The sequence below is a fragment of the Falco peregrinus genome, chromosome Z (assembly GCF_023634155.1).
Source record: "Falco peregrinus isolate bFalPer1 chromosome Z, bFalPer1.pri, whole genome shotgun sequence".
Classification (NCBI taxonomy): Eukaryota; Metazoa; Chordata; class Aves; order Falconiformes; family Falconidae; genus Falco; species Falco peregrinus.
In genome coordinates, this window is record NC_073739.1 from 48045536 (window position 1) to 48065892 (window position 20357).

At 43.0% G+C, this 20357-nt stretch overlaps 1 protein-coding gene and 1 long non-coding RNA gene across 2 annotated transcripts; one reads left to right on the forward strand and one right to left on the reverse strand.

The window, feature by feature from the left end:
- Positions 1–3434: 3434 nt before the first annotated feature.
- On the reverse strand, positions 3435–19970 carry LOC114013499 (uncharacterized). Its single transcript, XR_003556510.2, has 3 exons — positions 19774–19970; positions 6057–6116; positions 3435–5398 (listed from the first exon to the last, which is right to left on the reverse strand). It is a non-coding gene; the product is annotated as an uncharacterized LOC114013499 (long non-coding RNA).
- LOC101915699 (interferon omega-1) lies at positions 12423–13054 on the forward strand. The gene is given in 2 exon segments (XM_005242183.2): positions 12423–12455; positions 12458–13054. Coding segments are annotated over 2 exon segments (630 nt in total).
- Positions 19971–20357: the final 387 nt, after the last annotated feature.

Consider the following 20357-nt stretch of genomic DNA (forward strand, 5'->3'; position numbering starts at 1 on the left):
TTCAGGTCATCTGTCCTGGCTCCATCCCCCTTCCAAGCTCTTGCCCACCCCAGCCTTTTTGCTTGAGGCATGAGAAACAGACGCAGCTTGATGCTCTGTAAGCAGTGTTCACTAGTAGATGAAACAATGGTGTGTCGTTGGTGCTTTTTTAGCCACAGATGCAAAATATGGCACTGTACAGGCTGCTGGAAGGCAAGTCAACTCCATTGCAGCCAGACCCAGTACAGGGGGATGGAGGTTAAGGCAGGGTCAGCATGGCTGTGAAAAAGCCCTCTGCCATACACACAGACAACAATCTGCCTCTGATGGTACAAGGGAACCATGGTACAAGTTTCCATTCAGGTTGCTCACAAAGAGGTTGAACAACCTTAGTATTGAACAACAGCCTTAGTATTAAGCCTTGGTATAAACCATCACTGACCTCTCTCTAGCTGGAGTTTGCTCCATTGATCACAGCTTTCTGGGCCCTGTTATTCAGCCATTTTTCAATAAACTTTTCTGTCCAATTACTTAACTCATATTTTTACTGCTTGCCTATGAGGATGTTATAGTAGACAGTGTCAAAAGCCTTACTAAATTTGAGGTAAACAACATCCACTGTTGAATCCACTTTCCCCTAGCAAGTCAACTCATTGCAGAAGCCTATCACCTTCATAAATCATAATGACTATTCCTGTTCACCTTGTTGTCCTTCACGTGCTTAGTAATGGTTTCCAGGGTTAGTTGCTCCATCACCTTCCTAGGGACTGAGGTGAGGCTGACCAGACTAATTCCACAGATCTTTCTTCTTGCTTTCTTGGTGACACATTCTTTCCTCCAGTCTGCAGGAACCTATCCCAGTTGCCATGACCATTCAATGATAATTGAGAGTGGTCTTGCAAGGACATCACCCAGCTACCTCAGCACTTGTCCCCACAGACTTAATGTATGCCTGGTTTATTTTAAGTGCTCCCTGACCTGGACCTTATCCACTGAAGGTAAACCTTTGTTGCTCCAGATTTTCCCTAGGATGTTAGGGACCTGGGTTTCCTGAAAGCTGATCTTGCCAATAAACACTGAGGTGGGAAGGCATTGAGCACCCTGGCCTTTTCTATGTCATTTTTCACCAGACCCCATGCACCATTCTGTAGCAGGCCCATGTTTTCCCTAGTCTTTTTCTGTTTATGTACCTTCCTTGCTGTTCTTCACATTTCTTGCCAATTGAACTGAAGGTGAAGTCTTGACCCATACCTTGTTTTGCTTGTAAGGAAGTAGGACTGACTCAGGGAAACAAGTGGGGTTCACCAGTCCAAACAAGTGTAATACTGGACAAAACTGGGCTCCTCCCTATGTAATCTACTTGGAGCAGCAACTGATACCACCTAGTGAAAGGAGAGTGTCTCCCCATCCAAACCTATTTCAGCATCTAATGGAAAGCCCACCTGCCAGAGGGTCTATCTTCACCAAAGTCACTATCTTCTCATTCAGAACTCAAGTCTCCTGCAGAGTATTCTTATGATATTGTACATGAAGAGACCATGGGCAAAGGTAATATTCAGACTAGTTGCCAGCAAGGGGACACACAGGCAGCTGAAGGAGACCCTATACAAAGGAGGTGGTGATGTCCTGGAAGGCCAGTCTATGTACCTGCTGGCAGCGGCCTTGAAGATGAATTCTTCTGCTTTCAAGCAGTGAAAGTTCCTTCTGAACCTGCTTTGGTGACTGGGTTTGAGTTGGCTGGGACTCCTGGCTAAATCCACAGTGAAGTGAAATGCTATCCATGATTCAAGCTTCGAAAAAATCGGCATTCTTCTTGTCTCCTGTTCTGTCCCTTTCTTCCGCCCCTGATTTCTGGCAAACTCATAGGAAACTTACTTCATGCTGTTCCCCAGCAGTCTCCTTAGGGAGGCAGGATGAGATTTAGGGTGACAAGAAGGCAAAGAGCTGTGTTCTTTTAACATACTAATGCAAGTTTGCTTGGCATGTAGCCCAGAATCTGCCTGCTCTGGCAGGATTGACAGAACGTGGATTTCTACAGCTGTGGGGATCTACAGCTATCCTATCGCGGGTGGGGATGGCTGGCAACACCACAACTCTGCATTTTATGGATAACCCAGCTTTTCCAGATCTATCTTTGCCTGCTGTTCAGGAGGAATGAAGTACTAACTGGGAGAAGGTAACAGATGTTTAACTGGTTGTAAAGTTTGCCAAGTAACAGCAGACACATAAGTTTTGGTGATTATGCAGGGGACAGAGCACACAGAAACACTCCTCCATGCACCTAGTCCCTGTTGTTCCAGCTGGCATAAACTGTACAATTGACATGTTCAGAAACCTCTCATGTCCTGCTCCCTGGCCTAAGCCTGCCAGACCTCATGGAGGGCAGGGGCTGAGCACCCTTCTGTACCATCCAACCCTGCTGTGGGATGTGGCACCACAACTCACTGGAAAGTGGCAACACAGAAGCTGGTGAGTTAGGTGAGGATAAGGGAACTCAGGCACTCTGCACTCAGTTCCTCCTCCTCCACCTCTTCATCCCTAGCCACCTTCTTTCCACAGCTCACCACCTGCAACTTGCCCAAACTCAACCATTGCTGAGGGTGTAAGGTTGTGTCATGTCTGCAGAGAGGAATGACCAAAGCTGAATTCAAGGTTGCCTCCTCCGAGGCTTCCCAGGAAATCTGCTAGAAGAGCCATCTCACTGGGACAGACAGTCAGGCATGGGGGCCTAGAGTTTCCAGGGGCATACAGCAGCCATAAGGACTACATGCTGACTGGTGGTTTCCTGGTTGCTGACAATTAACATACCATTTTCATGGGCGCTATCCAACTTCTATGTCACAGGGGACTCAGACAGATACTAGGGTATCACTTTCCTGGGTCACAGGCCAGTGATTAGGAGGAAAGACAGCTGTGATTTTATATTACTTTAACTGAAGAGGGAAGTGGCCTCTCCCTGCTCTTCAGAGTCTGGGTCACCTGCTCGCATTCGCTCAGGACCAGTTCTGACTTGTTTCTGGTTAAACCCAACGTGACCTGGTGCTGGCCCATGGGACCAGAGGCCTCTTGGCAAAGCAGATAGTGGTGGGCCTGAGAAAACGCTGTTGCTGTTGAGCCTGAGCTGTTTTTCTGCATTTTGCTGAGCCAGAGGGGCAGCACAGCTGGCACAGCTGGAGGAGTAGCAGCAGTTCAGCTGGCCCATGGCACCACGGCTGAGAGCACTGTTGCCCTTGTTCACCAGTGCCAAGGACGAGGCCCAGCTGGCCCGAACAAGGCTGAGAAGCGGGGTCCTGGTGCAGGGCAGTGCTTGTTGGCCAGATGATGCCTCTCCCCAGCACCTCTCTGTGCCAGCACAGTTCCACCCCTGCTGACACTGGCTCCATAGCCAGGGCCAGAGTGCCAACTCCCACGATGGCACATTGTGGCATGCAGGCTGGAGCACTGAGGCCGGGGGTGAGGTGGGGTGGGGAGTGGGGGACACACTGGGAAGCTGTGGGAGGACAGGGGCCATCTCCCTGGCACCCAGCTTTCCCCAGCACAGCCAGAAGCCTGTTCCTGTGCTCTGAGGACCGGGGGGAGCTGACTGGGCTGACTGCCTGTCACTAAAATGCTCCCTGTGCACTGCTGCTCTCTGTCCCATATGCCCAGTACCCTCTTCTGCAATTTACATGTTTGAAGAAGCTAATTAGAGCTCACAAGTCTGCCATTTAAATTCTGACCAGTGGCTAATTCTATCTGAATGCTGTCTGAGAAAAGAGGAGAGAAGCAACAGTGAGGGAGGATGCAATGTATTCAGTTGTTTGGGTCAGTTTCAATAACCACCCCCAGACCTCCCAAAGATCCACATTACCCCAGCATCCTCTGTTCACTAATCTGTAATGTAAATACTGGCTTTGGAGCATGAAAACAAAGGTATTTTACAGGCCAGGGAGAACACCTTGAGACTGTGGCAAATGGCATGAATGTCCACGATTGCAGCTGTACCTCAGCATGCTGTGGGCACCATTTGGCATGCTTGATGCTCACTGGGGAATTAGGCCAGGCAGAAATGGTGGCTGTCCCAGTCTGTTGCTGAGATCCCAAGCCACTGAACTGTGGCCGCCTGAGGCAGTCATCCCAGGGGAAGTGAGGGACCATGGGTTTGTGTTGATGCTTGCTCAGCCCATGGGAAAAGCCTCACCCTGTGTCAAGGTCTGGGTTCTGCTATTGCCTTTTGGTTAGGATGATTCTTCAGATTACTGAAGCCCTTTTGAGCCCCTGACAGGAGGATGTTTGTGTGTGAATGCTGGGGAAATGCCTCCTGTTCTCTGATAAGCTGTGGTAACAGCCCCAAATAGCAGAGGTACTGTGTTTTTTCTTTTGATATGATCTTGGTGGATCTTTTCTGTTCCCAAAGACTTCTGTCCTAAGCTTGCAGAAAGCCAAAGCTGCTTCTGGTCCCCTACTGGAGAAAGTGTCCTGCTCTTCCTCTCCAGATTTACCAGGAGCTGAGATGATCTGCTAGCACAAGTTGTCCTGCCCTGAGCTCACAGGGAGATCTGAATTCTGCTGGATGTATCTGGGGTCAGTGTGGTCTTGTCCTGGGTTTGCAGAAAGATGTCAGGAAAAATACAGGACACCCCCACCCATGCCAAAGCAACATGCCTTGAGCCTGCAGGGAGATGGTGAGCCTGGGTCATCACATCGTCCTGGAGCAACCTTGCACACAGAAGGCTGTTGTGGCCCCAAATATGTGTAATACCTTCACAGCCAGAGAAGATTTACAGAGGGTTTAGAATAGTCGGGGGAGGAATATGCAAAATTTGTGGGGAAACACCCATAGCCACCCACACTCACCCCCATAGGCAGCCCTGGATGCCTGGCTGCAGGCCACAAGGCCCCAGGCAGCCAGGGAATATTGACTGGTGGGAAAGAAGTCCCACGGGGCCCATGTGCCCTGCTGTGGGGCACCGGGGTTGGGGCTGCCCGAGGACAAAACCTCTTGCACACTGACGATGATGGTGCTCAGTGAGGTGGCAATCTTCTGGTGCAGGATGTGAAGCTGGCTGTGAACTCTGGGAGTGTCATCTTAGAGGAGGGTCCGGGAGGGGTGAGGTTCCCCACAGGGAGTCTAGCAGGGCAGCTGATGGGGGCGATGGCAAGCACAAGCCCTCATGAAGCACCTGGAGGATGAAGCAGTCCACATCCTGGAGTGGGTCTCTCCTTGGAAGAGTGACCTCCCTGGTTGGAAGGCAGGCAAGGTATTGAGATGCCTCAGATGAAGACAGGACTGACATCTTAGCACTGGTGCTGGCTGAGCCACACAGGGGTTGTACAGGTTTGCACCTGCTGCTTCCCCTGAGGCAGATGTGACTGAGGAGGTGATAGTCAGGGGCCACCGAAGCTGTAGTGCCCAAGCTTTCATCTAGAGTTTGTGGTCCTGCAGAGAGAGAATGAGGAAGGGAAGTAGCAAGTACCCAACACCCTCTGTGTCTCCACATATGCCCTGCATCCCCTTGCAATCACAGTGACCCTCCATTGGACTCACTCCCATGTGTCAGTGTCTGTCCAGTGCTGGGAGCCCAAACTAGTGGATGGTTTTCCAGGAGTGGTCTCACCAGTGCCAAACCACAGGGCAGGATCCTTTCCCTGGGCTTCTGGCTGCACCCTTGCTCATGCAGTCCAGTGTGCAGTTTGCTGCCTAGGTGCAGCACTGCCTTGTGACCACATTAACCACAGGACCCAGGACCTTTTCTGCAGAGCTTCTCCCATCTGATCAGCTGTGGCCTGTCCCTCTGCACAGCTTCATGTGTCCCAGGGGCAGGACTTTGCACTGGCTTTGTCAAACCAATGTCCTGAGGTTCCTGTCAGCCCATTTCCCCAGCCTGTTGAGGGAAGCAGATGGGGCCCTACGCTGTGTTCATCTGTGTTTAAACAGAAAAGGTAGTGGCACGCTGCCTGCGGAGGGGAGGACATTAAAGAGTATTTGTTCCTGTACTAATCCCAATGGATGCCACTGTTTTTTCTCTGCCAGCTGGACTTTGCACCACCCCTTGCAGCTCTCTGAGCTGACCCAAAGCCCAGAATTTTCCACTCACCTTTTCACCTTCTTATCCCATCTATGGAAGAATGCAATGACACAGTAAAGGAGCAATGTCCTGCAATACATAACCCATATAATTTTCTTGTTATTAGGTCAATACTGACAAGATGAGTATTTCCCTGTTGGATAACTTAAAGAATGACTAAAACATTATAAAGGACCTGTTGTCTTTCTTCCTATGCGGAGTAGGATTGGGGCTACTTCCCCAGGGACAGGGATCCAGGACCCATGGGTGGCCACAGCGCACATCAAGCAATTCCCACACCAAAAGGTGCAACTCCACAGCAGCAGAAGCAGGAAAAACAAGATGCCTGATGCAGCTGGAGAGCTCTTGAAAGGCCCATGGAGAAGCATCCCCGGAAATCTTCCCTCCTTTACCCAGATTCTCAACAACAAACAGTTTTCTGGGCAGCATCAATGGCTCTCAGCTCATGGGGACTGTGCTGGACACTCTCCAGAGGACTTTCCCCAGGTTAGCTGCCAGGAAAATGAAAAGAAATGCCACAAAGAGGAAAGAGATCACCCACATGGGAACAGCATGAAGGCTTTAACTAGGGCCTTTTTTCCTGCACTTCTTGTATTCATTGCATCTCAAGGCAAGACTTCGTTAAGAAAGTATGAGGAACCATCACACTCTCCCTTTCATCTTTCCTCTCACATTTGTGCTCATTTCTACTAGCAGGCAATCTCCTGCTACCTCCTAGTAAAAACAAGATTCTCCTTCTCCTCTTCCTCCCTCATCACCTTTCCCATGTCAATTGTGCCAAGGAAAAAGAACACTGGTAAAAGCCAGGGCTAGTTTGCAAAGCCACATTGCTTCTACTCACAGCTGACAGATCTGTACACATGTTGCAAGACATCAGACAGGATGGCACAGAAATCAGGAAAGGAAGATGCCTGTAGGGAGAAGAGTCTGCCGGAGTCAAGAGACTACTCAATATGAGTTATGCATCTTTCTCAATTTTATTAGCTTCCAACATTTCTTATATAGCCTAAACACACTATCATGCTTTCAAAGCTTAATCATGATTGGAACAAGCATTCTATTCACGCAGCTATTTGCGTCAGCTATGTCTTGGCCTTGTGGTTTGTTACTTCTTCTGTCTACCTCCTGTTCTTGGTTTTGCAACAGGATTCAAGAAGAGATCAAAGTTACTTTCTTGTTAACTTCAGCACAATAACTTCAGCACAATTCTAATTCCAGTACACTTCTAATTCCAGGTCTGGATTGTGCGCTCCAGGCCTGGATTGTGCAGACCCTCAGGGGTTCCGTGGCCACGCTTCTGCAGCCATTCTTCTACAGATGCCCCCATATCAAACTGCTGGAGTGGGCAGGAGGAGCACCCTCAGTGCCATAGGTCCCCCCCGGTGCCCTGACCCTCCCTGCTCAACCCTGTAACTGCTGGGGGCAGCAGCATGGCCCCTTCCTCCAGCTCAGCCCTTCTGCACCACTGCTGCCTTGTGGCACCATTCTGCCTTTGCTTCCAGCAGCACAAAGCCAACAAGAACAGCCTGAATCTCTTCACCCACCACGGCAAGACCTCCATGGCTGTGTCAGGTGCTGAGGGACAGCTAAAGCAGGGCTTAGGGCTGTGGGGCAGCTGGAGGCGACTGGGACATGAGTCCCCCAAAGGGAGCTTACCTCCTCATCTCCTGAACACGGACCTTTTAAAATGCTTGTGAGGCTGCAGCTCATTCGTTCCCTTTCCACTCCCAGCTGTTTCTGCTCAGAAGCCCACCTCTGCACTGGCCTCTTCCTACTCCTCAAGCCCAAGCCTCCACCTCCAGGAGCAGACTACACCACTCAGCTGCCTTGGACCTTTTCCCTAAGGGAACACTGTCCTGTGTTGGTCACCCTAGTGATGCCAGAGAAGAGAGAAATCCGGCTCTGGCCTTTGAACACACATTACCAACACCTGACTGTCCTAGCCTGCCCAAATGCCAAGCCATCTCCTGTCGCTTGTCTCTGTAATTGTAAAAATACAAATGCCTCACATATTTGCCCATTTCGCTATGTATTTGCATCATATTTCATGTTAATTTTCAGGGTTATATGCATTGAATGTTCCCTGTTTTCATTTTATATGTAAGTATTCTTTATATATATTTTTTTATATTTAAGTATTTTTTTATGACCATTGTCATGGTATTCTCCACAGCTGCCTTTATACTGTTTAGATTTTATAAAAAACACTATTCCCATGCAAATCTGTCCTTGAAAATGTCTGTCTTTTTGACATAAACAGAAGAGTCTGAAAATCATTTTTATCTTGGGAACCTGTGGTTTTTCTCATGATAAAAAGAATCTGAGAGATTCTTCATTTTAAGAAGGCAGGTGCCACTCAGAATTTCTTTAGGAATTCACTTATTAAAAAATGAATCCCATTGTACTCAAGAAATTAAAGTCTGAGCACTCTTTCAGAGTAAATGTGACAAATCATGTGATATTTCGAGCAAAGCATCCGAAGAACCTATGCCCAGTGGCTATGACAGTTCACATCATCAAATGTAAGAACCTTGCTAAGAGCACAAAGACGGCCCCAGTGTGTGCTGATCTCCAAGCTGTCAATATAAGAAAATAAACATACTCCCAGATACTTTAGTTCCCTATGACAAGGACTGCGGGTCCTGCTCCTTTTTAAACAGAAAAAAAGGTCCCAACTATGTTTTTATAATTAAGGTAAGAAACCTTCAGTGACATAAATGGGAATAGTAATTATTTTTTTACTTCTCTGCTTCTATAAAGTAGCTTATGATAATACCCCTTTGCTGCTACTTCTTTGAGGACTGCTCTGTTGAATTTCTTTTCTGGTAAAATGAATTTGTGGCACTCAGGTGTATTTCAATTATTAGTTAATAACCTTATTTGTAAAATTGTAATTCTTGAAACATTACTTTGCAAAAGCAAGCATGTACCGCACAAATGGGTTTAGTGAATTACTCAGCGTAAGATAAAGCAGTTATTTGGGTTGGGACGGGTCAGCAGGATGCCAGGAAATGGTCTACTGAGATGGGAAGGTCACATGGCTAAGTTAGATTTTAACTTCTTAACGCAGACCATAACAGTGATTGTGAATGAAATTTTAATATATGAGCTAAATTAAGTGTGCTTTAATCATTTAAATGTGAAAAAGGAATTTGTCTTCATTGTAGATTTTGTAGTCAAAAAACTAGATAAATTTCTTAGCTTTATCCATCCATGTGGAGTGGTTCCAGCTATAATATTAAACCTGCACTAACCTGTTTCTGACCAGCACACAGGCACTTTTGGCTGCTCCAGCCTTTTTCCATCACAGCGCAAGGCTTGTACCTGGCCAGTCACACGATCTTATGGTAAGAGCAAATAATCCAATCTTGCCTGTATGTAAAGTTTTCTTTTAAGAAAAGGTTTAAACAAAGAAAGAATTTAGACATATAAGGAGGAGGACTGGCAAGTTATAGCTGTGACAGAAAGCACAATGGAGAAAAACGATTTTAGTTTAACATGGGCAGTGTCACTAGCTGGGGAGGAAGCTATCCTGTGCAGTGACAAGCTGAAACTATTTGGACCTTTTTGTGGCATGTTGACGTGTTAAAATCAGTGTGTTTTGAAAAGATCAAAGGAGAAAAGAAACTGATAGCTAAAGTAGATAAAATGTTGAGAGGAACTGGTTATTTTGATTTGAGAAAGCTGGTATAAGGTTATATGGGGTAGTTACCAGAGTCCAAAAGCATGCTATTTTGCAGGAGAGTTCCCTCACACTGCTCCATTTGCCAGCATGTGAATAGGCTGAACTTAGACTTACCACTTGCCTTCATACATGAGATAAAAGAATCCATGTCATAAGTGATAGCAAATATTCTTTTCATTGCTTTATTGCATTATAAAATAAAATCAAGAATTTCTGCTAGGGAAGCAATTTGTGGCATTTTAGAAGTATTAGAAAGATATAAAATTGTGTGTATTTTTAGATACAGTCCTATGTCCCTGTAATGAGTACCTATATAGCTAGACGACCCTTTAAGGCCAGATCTTTCTTTCACAAAATTAAAGATCAGATAATCTTTCTAGAATAACTATCTGTTAGGTCTACTTGGAAATACAGCTGTGCTTTGTAAACTTATTTCTTCTTTTCATTCCAGTGAATTAGACCATTAGAGGGTCTGTGCTTCAAACACAGGCAGAGAAATAAAGAGCAATCTGTGCTGCAGCTTCGTATCACACAGTCACCTCTTCCAATCATTACTTTTAATGAATGGTTTGTTTCCAAATTAAGCAATACAGATCATTAGGGGGGGACTGTGTCCTGAATCATGCCATGTTACTACTATGCTTTGCTCAGTGTAGTAATCAAGAAACTGGCTGAGTGAGGAAGAACAATTTGTTGTTATTAAAAAAAAAATAACAGCAATAGCCAACCAAAAACCTACATACCTGATGGACTAAGTCAACTGTAACTATTCTGTGAGGAAGAGTGGACAACTGATCTGTTATCACAGGCAAGAGAATAAAACACCTGGACCAGCTCTATCTTTGTAAGAAAAATGGAAGAGATTTATCTGGTTTTCCCTTCTGCAATGTTTGTGACACCCAGGATGGCATCTGCAGCTCTTCACTGGGACGGAAGCATGTAAAAAACTGTTTTGCAAAAGGAAAGAAAGGACTTATGTGTCTGGGAGACTGAGTGCATGTCAAGAAGTTTACCTGTTTAAATCAGTAGAAGGATTAAGCTCATATAATGAATATAGTTTGGAAAAAAATACTTGTGTATAACTATGGAAATGTCTTTAAGAGTTTTCTTGAGCTAAATACATTTTTTATTGACTTCATGATGATTGTAAAATGTTATGTGTTTACCTTCTACAGCTGTAATTTTGGAAAAATGATGCATCTTCATGTCCATTTTTTTATCCAACACAATAATGCACTTCAGGCCAGTCTTTCCAAAGTAATAAGCATTCTCCCCGAGTGAAAAGATTTGGTCCCATGTTATGCATTTTATATCCCATTCTCATTGTTCTTACTCTTTTTATATAATACTGCCACAAGTGATAGGGGATTCGTTTTCTCCTCACACTGGCAGTGCATCCAATCCAAGGTTGCTTAAACAACATCAGGACAACCAAAGAGTTTGCTCATGTGAGTGATTGTGCTTAGCTAAATTTATGATTTTGAAGCCTCCAAAATGCCTGTGTGCTGAACACAAGGGAAATGCAAAAATAGTATCATAAATCTATTCAGAGTGACTACCATACCAGGAATGAAGCCAACATATAGCAATGGGTGCAACAACAGAACAAAACCACAGAGCCGGGTCTCAGAGTAAACAAAAAGTTTGTCTGAGCTCTCCAACAAGACACAATCAGCTACAGAGAATCCAACAAGGCATAATCAGCTACACAGAATTCATTTTGCAATGACACAAGTTTGCACAGGAGGCTGACAAGACAGCAAACTGATCATTTAAGTCTAGTTTTCATCAAAAAAAATCAAAGACGGGAGCTAGATTTCCCAATGTACTGTGATAGTTCTAATGTCCTCTATTATATAGCTAGGGAAAGCAAATGGCTGAATTTTAGAGTATATTTTGTCTTGTCTATTCATTCTATTCCCATTTAAAGTCAGAATTCAGACCTGTGCTCTACTGGCATTGATACTAAATATTACTCAGTTACTTATACGGAGGGAGGGGAATATTTTGTCCAAGTATCTTACCTGTTTCCATGTGAGTATTTGTATTTGCATGGCACTTACAGTCCCTAAGTGAGATCAAGGCCTCATTTAAAACAGTATGTATGTATTAAAACAGACATAGGTATATCAATGCATATACACATTTTTAATATATATGTATACACACATATTTTAATGATATGATATTTGTCCTTTGAGTCTAAATGGTCAAGAGAAATAAACATGAGGGGAAAGAAAATGTGTTCCCTAAATTACAATAGGTAGAGAAAGCTTAACTGAATTTTGGAAGTAAGAAACATGCTGAGGAGACAGGATGGAAGTAGTATTTAGCAGGTCTCTGATCCATCATTGAGACTGTTATTTTATTTCAACATGTTCTTCCACTGCTAAAATATTAAGAAACTAAGGATAATTCTGTAATTTTTTTCTTTTAAGTTCTCACTATACTTCCTACAGAATTTTTGAGGGAGAGGTAGTAGATAATCTGATATACAACATTGTAATATCCAGCTGAAATAAGAAGAAAGTGGCAAGAAAAAAAAGACAGTGAAGTCATAAAGCAGAAAATGAAAGTAGCGTCAAAAGCATACACAAGGGGGAAAACCTTAAAAACCAAAAAATGATGAAAGAAAACTTCTCCTACAGAATAATTAAATTTCAAGATTTTGAAGAAACGGGAGCTTATGAATGACCTTCAAAGCATCCCAGCCTGTCTCTCAGTATTCATACACAGGGAAGGAGGAACCTAAGAGCCTATCTTTATCATGAATGCTTTTGGCCTGATACAAATTGGCCTCATACTGTTGTGCACCACCACCATCTCTAGTCTTCAGTGTAATCACCTTCCTTTACAGCAAGGAAAAGTCGTTGAGAACAGCCTGAAACTTTTGGACAAAATGGGCAAAAAGTTTCCTCAACAATGTCTAAGAGAGAAAATGTCCTTCAGATTTCCTGAGCAGGTTCTAAAGCCCAGACAGAAAGAAAATGTCGAAGTCGTTGTTGAAGAGATCTTCCAACACATCTTCTATATCTTTAGCAAGAATCTGACTCTAGCTGCTTGGGATGGGACAGCTTTAGAACAATTCCAAAATGGACTTCATCAGCAAATTGAGCAATTGGAGGCATGTGTTATCAAGAAGCAGACCCACTACTTTCGAAGTAAAGAAGTCAACAGGCTGAAATTGAAAAAGTACTTCCAAAAATTAGACTGTTTTCTTAAAGACAAAAAACACGACTTGTGCTCCTGGGAGATCAGCCGTGCAGAATTGAGGAGATGTCTTCAGCTGATTGATAAAGTCATAAGGAAGCTGAACAACTGAGGTACAAAGATTTTGACTTGACATAACAGCTTTAAAATTATTTCTATTTATTATTTGTTCTATGATTTATCTTGTGGCAATGCTTCTAGTTAATTTTGATTTTATTTAAATACTCCTGTTGCTGAATTCATTTTTTTTTTTTCAAATGTAATGCATTATCCAATGTACGTAAATTTTTTCCTTGGTAAGCAAGACATCTACATTAGCTATAAATTGATCTATATGGATTTTCAGTGAGGGTTACTCCATAGGAAAGGACTGTAATCCCATGACATATGCTGTCAAATCATGTGGTGTTTTCTGCTGAGAAAATGTGCTACTACTTTCCATCTCTATTTCACCTACATATAGAGAATCATCTATTTGTGAATGAACTACACATTCCTCATCTTACAGGAACTGCTAGATTTATACTGATTGAGCCTGTGTCAAAAATAAGGTAGCACATTGTTTATTTGAGTGGTCCTGTCTTAGGTTAAGACCATTCATTATTCTTTCAAAGTTGTATGCTCTTTTCTAAGAATGTAATTCTTTTATTTTGAGTCATTCTAACATTTGCTTTGATTAAATAGGTAAAGTAATTCTAGGATTTGTCTACCTAGGATATTGTTTGCAGTAGCTATGGCTTCTGCAATAACTTCTCAGATGGGCATTGTCACTTTTAATTCAAGTATCTTTGCCTCCTCTAACTATCTATGAGAAAGGCTTTTATTCCTTTCTGCTCTGTTTTGGATTCACCTTAACTTCTTTCACAAGCTCTTTTGAAATAACTGCTCTACACAAAAGTACTCTAAAGCCACATCTGCCTGTGGCACATCCTACTTGCCCATGGATGTATTCATCCTGCTACTGCAATCTTAAAGATCACTGTTCAGTGCTGTGCTTTATCGCTGCATGAAATTTTCTGCCTCTTTCCCTCACCAGCTGATCCACAGAAACATATAGCCCTTGGTATTCTAATGAATTTCCCGTCCAAACCACATAGCCTTAAGTGATAATTGCAATATAATCAGGTTCTTTAAAACAACTTGCAACAAACTGGGCAAATATCCATTCATTTCAGTCAGGTCAAGCCCAGATGTTACCCTTGGAAAATTGTCCCTGGGTAATTCCTTTTCAAATGGTTGTGTTTTCCCTAGTCACTTGCTTTGTGTCAGTAAGGGGGAAAACAGAGTTATATCCAGGCTTTGTTACCTAATGAATATTGGTAAAAAATTGGTTAAAAAAACAACAATTTTTTTTTAAAAAAGGCTGTTTTCTGTGATCAAGGCTGATGTCCATTTGGCACAGGTTTCTGGGTCTGGCATAAAGAAGCAGAGGAGAGAGAGCATGGCTGTGGCTCTCAAGGGAGAATGATGATAGTCCCAGAGGGCTGAAATTGCTAGAGGCTGGTTTAAGCATCAAATGAAGAACCACTTTAAAGCTTTCCCTGATCTCCAGCCATTCAGAAGAGTAACATTTAAAGGGGTGATAATAAAAAGACACATCTAAACAAAAAAATGACTGGTAAGAACAATAACAATACTACACCAGATCTCACGTACTGTATCTATGACTCAGATCTCTTTTGCAGGGTGTACATGCTCTCCTCTCTATCACTCATGGATGGAAGCCAAAGAAGTGACGAGAGACATGGGTATCAGGTCTGAAGCTGAAATACCAGAAATAAAACCAGCTCACAACTTCACCATGATCCAGAATAACAGAAAAAAACCCCAAAGAAACAGAGCAAAATATCTGACAGATTGAACCAGTTTTCCACCCGGTGACACCTTGCTACAAGTGTTGCAGTCAAATGTGTATTTCTTGACCTTCGTAACTAACAATTTGAAATGGCCCCACTGCAAGAATATTTCAAATCTTTCTTCTGCTGCTTGTTTGTCTTTTAACTTCTTCAAGCCTGTACAATAAAAGCACATTCAGCCTACTTACCTTTCTGGTTCTGATATTCTAGGTAGCTTCTGCAATGCAGTAAACCATTATTGAAATGGCCTCATTTTTACTGAAACTGGGAAACAGCTTTGAAATATTTTCAGCTGCTCTCTCATGAAGGATCCCAGCTTTCTTTTTCATTGCCTGCAGCGGGAATATATTTACTCATGGCCCACTAACTGTTCAGAAACTCTCATCCCATTAAGCTTTCTTTTTAGTTCATAACTATCCTTGAACATCTCATCACCAAATAAAATTATGTTTTGGCATATTTCAGTCAACAGTGTGCTTTGCAGTACAGGAAAAAACGGAATGGACACTAGAGGGCAAAGTGAAATTATAGACAAGTGTAAGAATTGTAGGTGAATGTACATGTATTTAGGCAAGACAGTGTTTCAGCTCTTTATGAGCATGGTACTTATCGATAAACTGCTACTGGGTTCACAGAAGGGAACTGAAAGAAAAATGAACTATTTTTGAAAGAAGCAAAAAGATCATAGAGGTGATGGACAGGAGCTCATAAACCAGCATTTGATTTCACTTACTTTTTGGCCAGCTGTGAGCTAATAGAAATTATTTTCATTGAGGCAATGTCTGGAAGAGCCATTTAAAGATGGGGACCCTGGGTCAAACATAGTTGCTCAACAAATGAAAAGGAAAAAGAAATTAGCAGATCAATATATCTGTTTTGTTTTTACTTATTAAAGAAAGGTAAAGAGTCTTCAAGGTAAAGGAGGAAAGCCGGAGTCAGAAGATACTCTGTCTTCTCCTTGCTGTTGTAACATTCTGAAGTAATCTGTATTTCATCACCATTGTGCTACCAGATCAACTGCATACAATGGCCCTTGGCTAACTGAAATGCTGTGGTATTTCTTCCAGTTAACATCTTTCTAGAAGTTAAACAAATGTAGCAACATACAGTTTTTCACATACATTATTTTCAAATGGAAATAAATAAAATAGTGAATCTGAAGTCTCCAATTCTGGTAAAAAATATATTATAGATGAAATAAAATTCTTCCATAATGGGGCAGATTGTAGGACAAAAAGTATCATAGATTTTCTCTTAAGACTCATATACCATGCTGTGCAGCACAGGTCCCAGTCGCAGTTGTGGCTGCTTTCATAGCTAGTCTCACAGCACCTCGACTACATGTGCTGTGCTGCACTTTCTGGGGAGCCGCACTAAAAGTGATAGGGTTTCATCTACGCAGAGCCTGTTTTCTGGAGTGGTTTTATGGGACTGGGGTCAAACGCCTTGTATCCCATGTGAAACTTCAGAATAACTGCAGCGAAAATGAAGAATGCTTATTCCAGGCTTTACTCTGGAAAAAAATTATTCACAAGTCACAGCTGTCCAAAGCAATTCTTCCATGGGTTTGGCCTGTTCTGTCAGCTCTGGCTTTACTTGATTTTTAAATTGTGGCACGGGGGTAGGGATTAGGGGAAGCAAATCCAAAGCAGAGAAAAACTTCAAAGCAAAACAGGACAAAAGCCCGTAGAAATAACTTCCAAAATAATCATCCAGCATTAGCCTTTTTTGCTAGGAAAGCTAGCTATGAACTCCTTCAGAGCAGCCATAGGGAAGCTGCAGCGGTGGCTGTTGTGGAGCATGCTGACCAACACCAGGTTTGAGGGGTATGGACTCGAGAGGGGATCCAGAACTGCTGATGGGAAGAGAGCGTCCATGGACTGCTGCATCCTCCAGTCCTTGTCCCTCCAACCCAGCCTGCCCCTTGTCAGGGGTGGCCTTAAACTGTTTTCCCCCTCCCTAGTTGAGGAGGAACACTAGCTTCTTCCAGGGAGCAACGAGAGGGAGGGGAGACCAAGAAATAAGGGTGGCAAAGATACAGAGTAGATCTTAAAGGAAAGTGTCAGTCCTCAGCTTTGACTGGCAGATTTAATTTACCTCGCTTTAGAAATTTAATGCAAAGAAAAAAAAAAATGTGAACGAAGCAAGTAAGATTGGTACTTTCCAATAAGGTGACTGTACTTTTTATTATCCAAAAATCTTCCTACTAATCCTCACACAGGCAAGGATGAGTCACATATCAGTGTTCCCCACACTTCTACTGACATCAAGAAATCCTGATAAGATGCAAGGGCTTTTTCAGTGCTGAGGGTTCCTAGAGGAGCAAACGCTGACAGGGAAAGTGAGAACAATCTTTCTTCTTAGCCAGCAAACATGCCAGTGTCACAGACAATTCTGCAAACTGGAGGGCAGCTGCAGTGCTGCCATGGGGCCCCCACACTGCAGCAGTGCACCACCAAGCCCTCCTTGCTTCTAAACACAATTTAGCCTCTCCATTACTAGTGTCCTGGATTAATTCCTTTTCTCTCTGTACAACATTAAAATTGAAATCCCCAGCTCACGTGAATGGGCAACCCTCTGTTTTAATTTCAGCGGGCAGAGGATGAAGCAATGGTAAGTGATGAGTAGACGAGCACAGAGAAATTAATATCCTGCCTCAGTTCTCTCTGCAAAAAGCTGCAAGGCATTTAAAAGACACGTAGATGTGGAGCTTAGGGACATGATTTAGTGGTGGACTCAGCAGTGCTAGGTTAACAATTGGACTTGATGATCTTAAGGTTCATTTCCAACCTCAACAACTCTGTGGTTCTAAGGTTGATTCATTTTCTAATTCCAACCTTCTTGAGTCCAGGTGCTTGCAACTAGGATTCTAAAAGCACGTGTTATCTTCAGCAATGAAGAATTCAATCCTGTAAGCAAATAATATAATCTGCTTTTGAAAGTGTGGAAGTAAAAACATTTAATACTCCCCTCTACAAAATAACTGTTAAAACATGGTAATGCATTTGCAAAGTTAAAATTCACATTAAGGAGATAAAACACTGGGACTTCAAATAGAGTCTCTGCCCCTGGACACCAGTTATCACAATGTTTACTCATTGTAACTCTTATTGTTGCCTGTATTCCTCCAGTTTCTTATCTTGGTAGGCCAGAACCTATACAACTTCCTCTGGACTTAGCTGGAGAACTGTGTGTTACGGTGCATTTTCCCAGGAAGGAAATATCTTGACAGACATATTTATATAAAACAGAAAGCTTTTCTTAAAAAAAAAAAAGAAAAAGAAAGAAAAAAAAGACTTTGACTTCAAAGATTTTTAAAAACATTGCCCTCTTTTTAAGAAATGAATATACTAATTAATATACTTTCTCTTCGAGTCTCTTTGGGTTTGAGATAGACTTAATCCTGATCTCCAGTTTTTGGGAAAAGCTCACATTGGCTGTAACAGATCTTTTTTCTTGTAATTTTTTAGTAGTTTTACCTTCTGTGGCTTGTAGTAGAACTCACACTGTTGTCCTTGGGAGAAGCATTACACCCCGTCACAGATGCTCACATATGTTTAGAAAGGCTTTGTGCTGAATGTGATTACTGGTCACTAGAAGTATTTCAAGATCCTAACCCCTTCATTTTCTCTCTTTCTTTTTCTGCTTTTTTTAAAAAAAAAAAAAAGAAAAACAGAGCACGTCTCCCCATACCCCCATAGCAGGATAATGGTCACTGTTTTTGCAAACCATCAAACTCCTAGAAAATTTCAGAAGTTATTAGCACAGCTTCCATTATGAGTGACTTGGTGATGGCTAACACTTAAAAAAAGAGAAATCTCCCAGCCCATCAAGCAGTAGTTCCTTCTTACTATTGTAGTGGCCTGTTTGGTGGGCCTGTGGGTCTCACCATCAATGAAACTGAGTGCGGTGAACTGGTAGGCACAGACTATAGAGGTATGACTCATTTCAGAACTAGGTATATCTTTGATATTTAGTTAATCCTTTCACTGCCTCCCTAGCAAAACCAGTGAATTTCCCACTCTACTGAAAAAAGGTTGGTTGGGAATGAGAAGAAAGACTGTACTAAAGGATAAAGGATATTTTTTTTTAAATGTAAAATGAGTGATAGTATTTACAGCACTACCTATAAGAAAAGTAAATTGTTAAAAATTGTTACCCTAAAGAATTAGATTATGCTGTCCCTGAATAAGCAGAATCAGATTCTTTAAGAACAGTAGAACCAGGTTATAATAACCAGCATAAAAAGAAGTCATCCTTTGCATCATAAAAATAAGTTCTTCCATGTAGAAATAGTTTTATGAAAAATAGGATTAAAGTGCATTACAGAAACACGATGGTTTACATTTTTATCCTATGCTGACAACATAGTTGGCAGGTTGGTATTGATCACCTCTACCTGGGGACTGGGACAGCATCTTGCAGTTTGGGAGACCAATGCTTGAAACAACAGATCCAAAAAATCAGCATATTCCTACAGAGTTGTAGGGCTGGTTGCGAGTGCAAAGGTCAATCTAGAGGCCAGATGACCTGCTCCCACAGACTCCAAGGAAATGACAAAGAAGGATAAGGCTGTCACATCTCCTCCAAGTGACACTTTGGGACATCTGGATGGACAGGAGCTGCCAGGAGGCTTTTGTATGACTTCCCTGATTCTTCCTTTTGTTCTGCTCCAGCTTCAGGGCAGCAGCAAGGAAACACCACCAGCCTGCCTGCATTGGAGTTGAACTGTGCTGAAAGAAGGTGAATGCAAAAGATCACTTATGGATGGCCAAAGCTAAACAGACTGGCTGAGGCCTTTTTTCCTTCAAAAGCCTTTCCAAATTTCATCCATTTTTCACTTGATAAAATTGTAAATCTAAAATTCCTGCCAGCTCTGCCCCTGTTTGGTGGACTCCTGTGGCACAACACTTGCTCACTCAGTACACCTTTCCTCATTCTAAAGCAGGCAGGAACTTTGTGTGGTGCAACTTACCCTGCCAGATGATGCCAGCCAGTCAGCTTTGGTGAGGCAGTACCTGTTTGCAAGCCAGGGTCTCTGCTGCACTTAGGACACAGCTGGGGTGTGAGAAGCATGAAGCTGGCATGGCTGCTGCTTCCTCTTTTGCCGGGTTTGAGGGCACAGAAAAAAACATTGACTCTTTTCCCTGTTACTTGGTTGCAGTGTGGAGATAGCTTTGCTTCCCCTGCTGCCTCTGCACATCCTTCCTTTGCTCTGTGGCAGTCTTGGTCACACGGCACAAACGCTGACCAGTGCTGCACAAATACTCTGCCTGCTATTGAGAAACAAAGAGTATCCCATACTGCACTGCATCAGTCCCACGGCCCCCAGACAGCCCAGGGCTTAAAGTCAACAGTACTGGGAGATGTGTTTCCAATTAAGCACATGTTTAGGAGCTGTTATTTACCAGTGGTTGAAATAGTGTAAACCACTGGCCAAAACATGGGCTTGAATTCAGGTAGCCAAAAAAAATCCAATCATGGAGGAAAGGAGACATACCGTTAACAGTTAGGAACATTGAAAATTAGTTTTAAGACACATGGTTTCTTTTCTTAAAG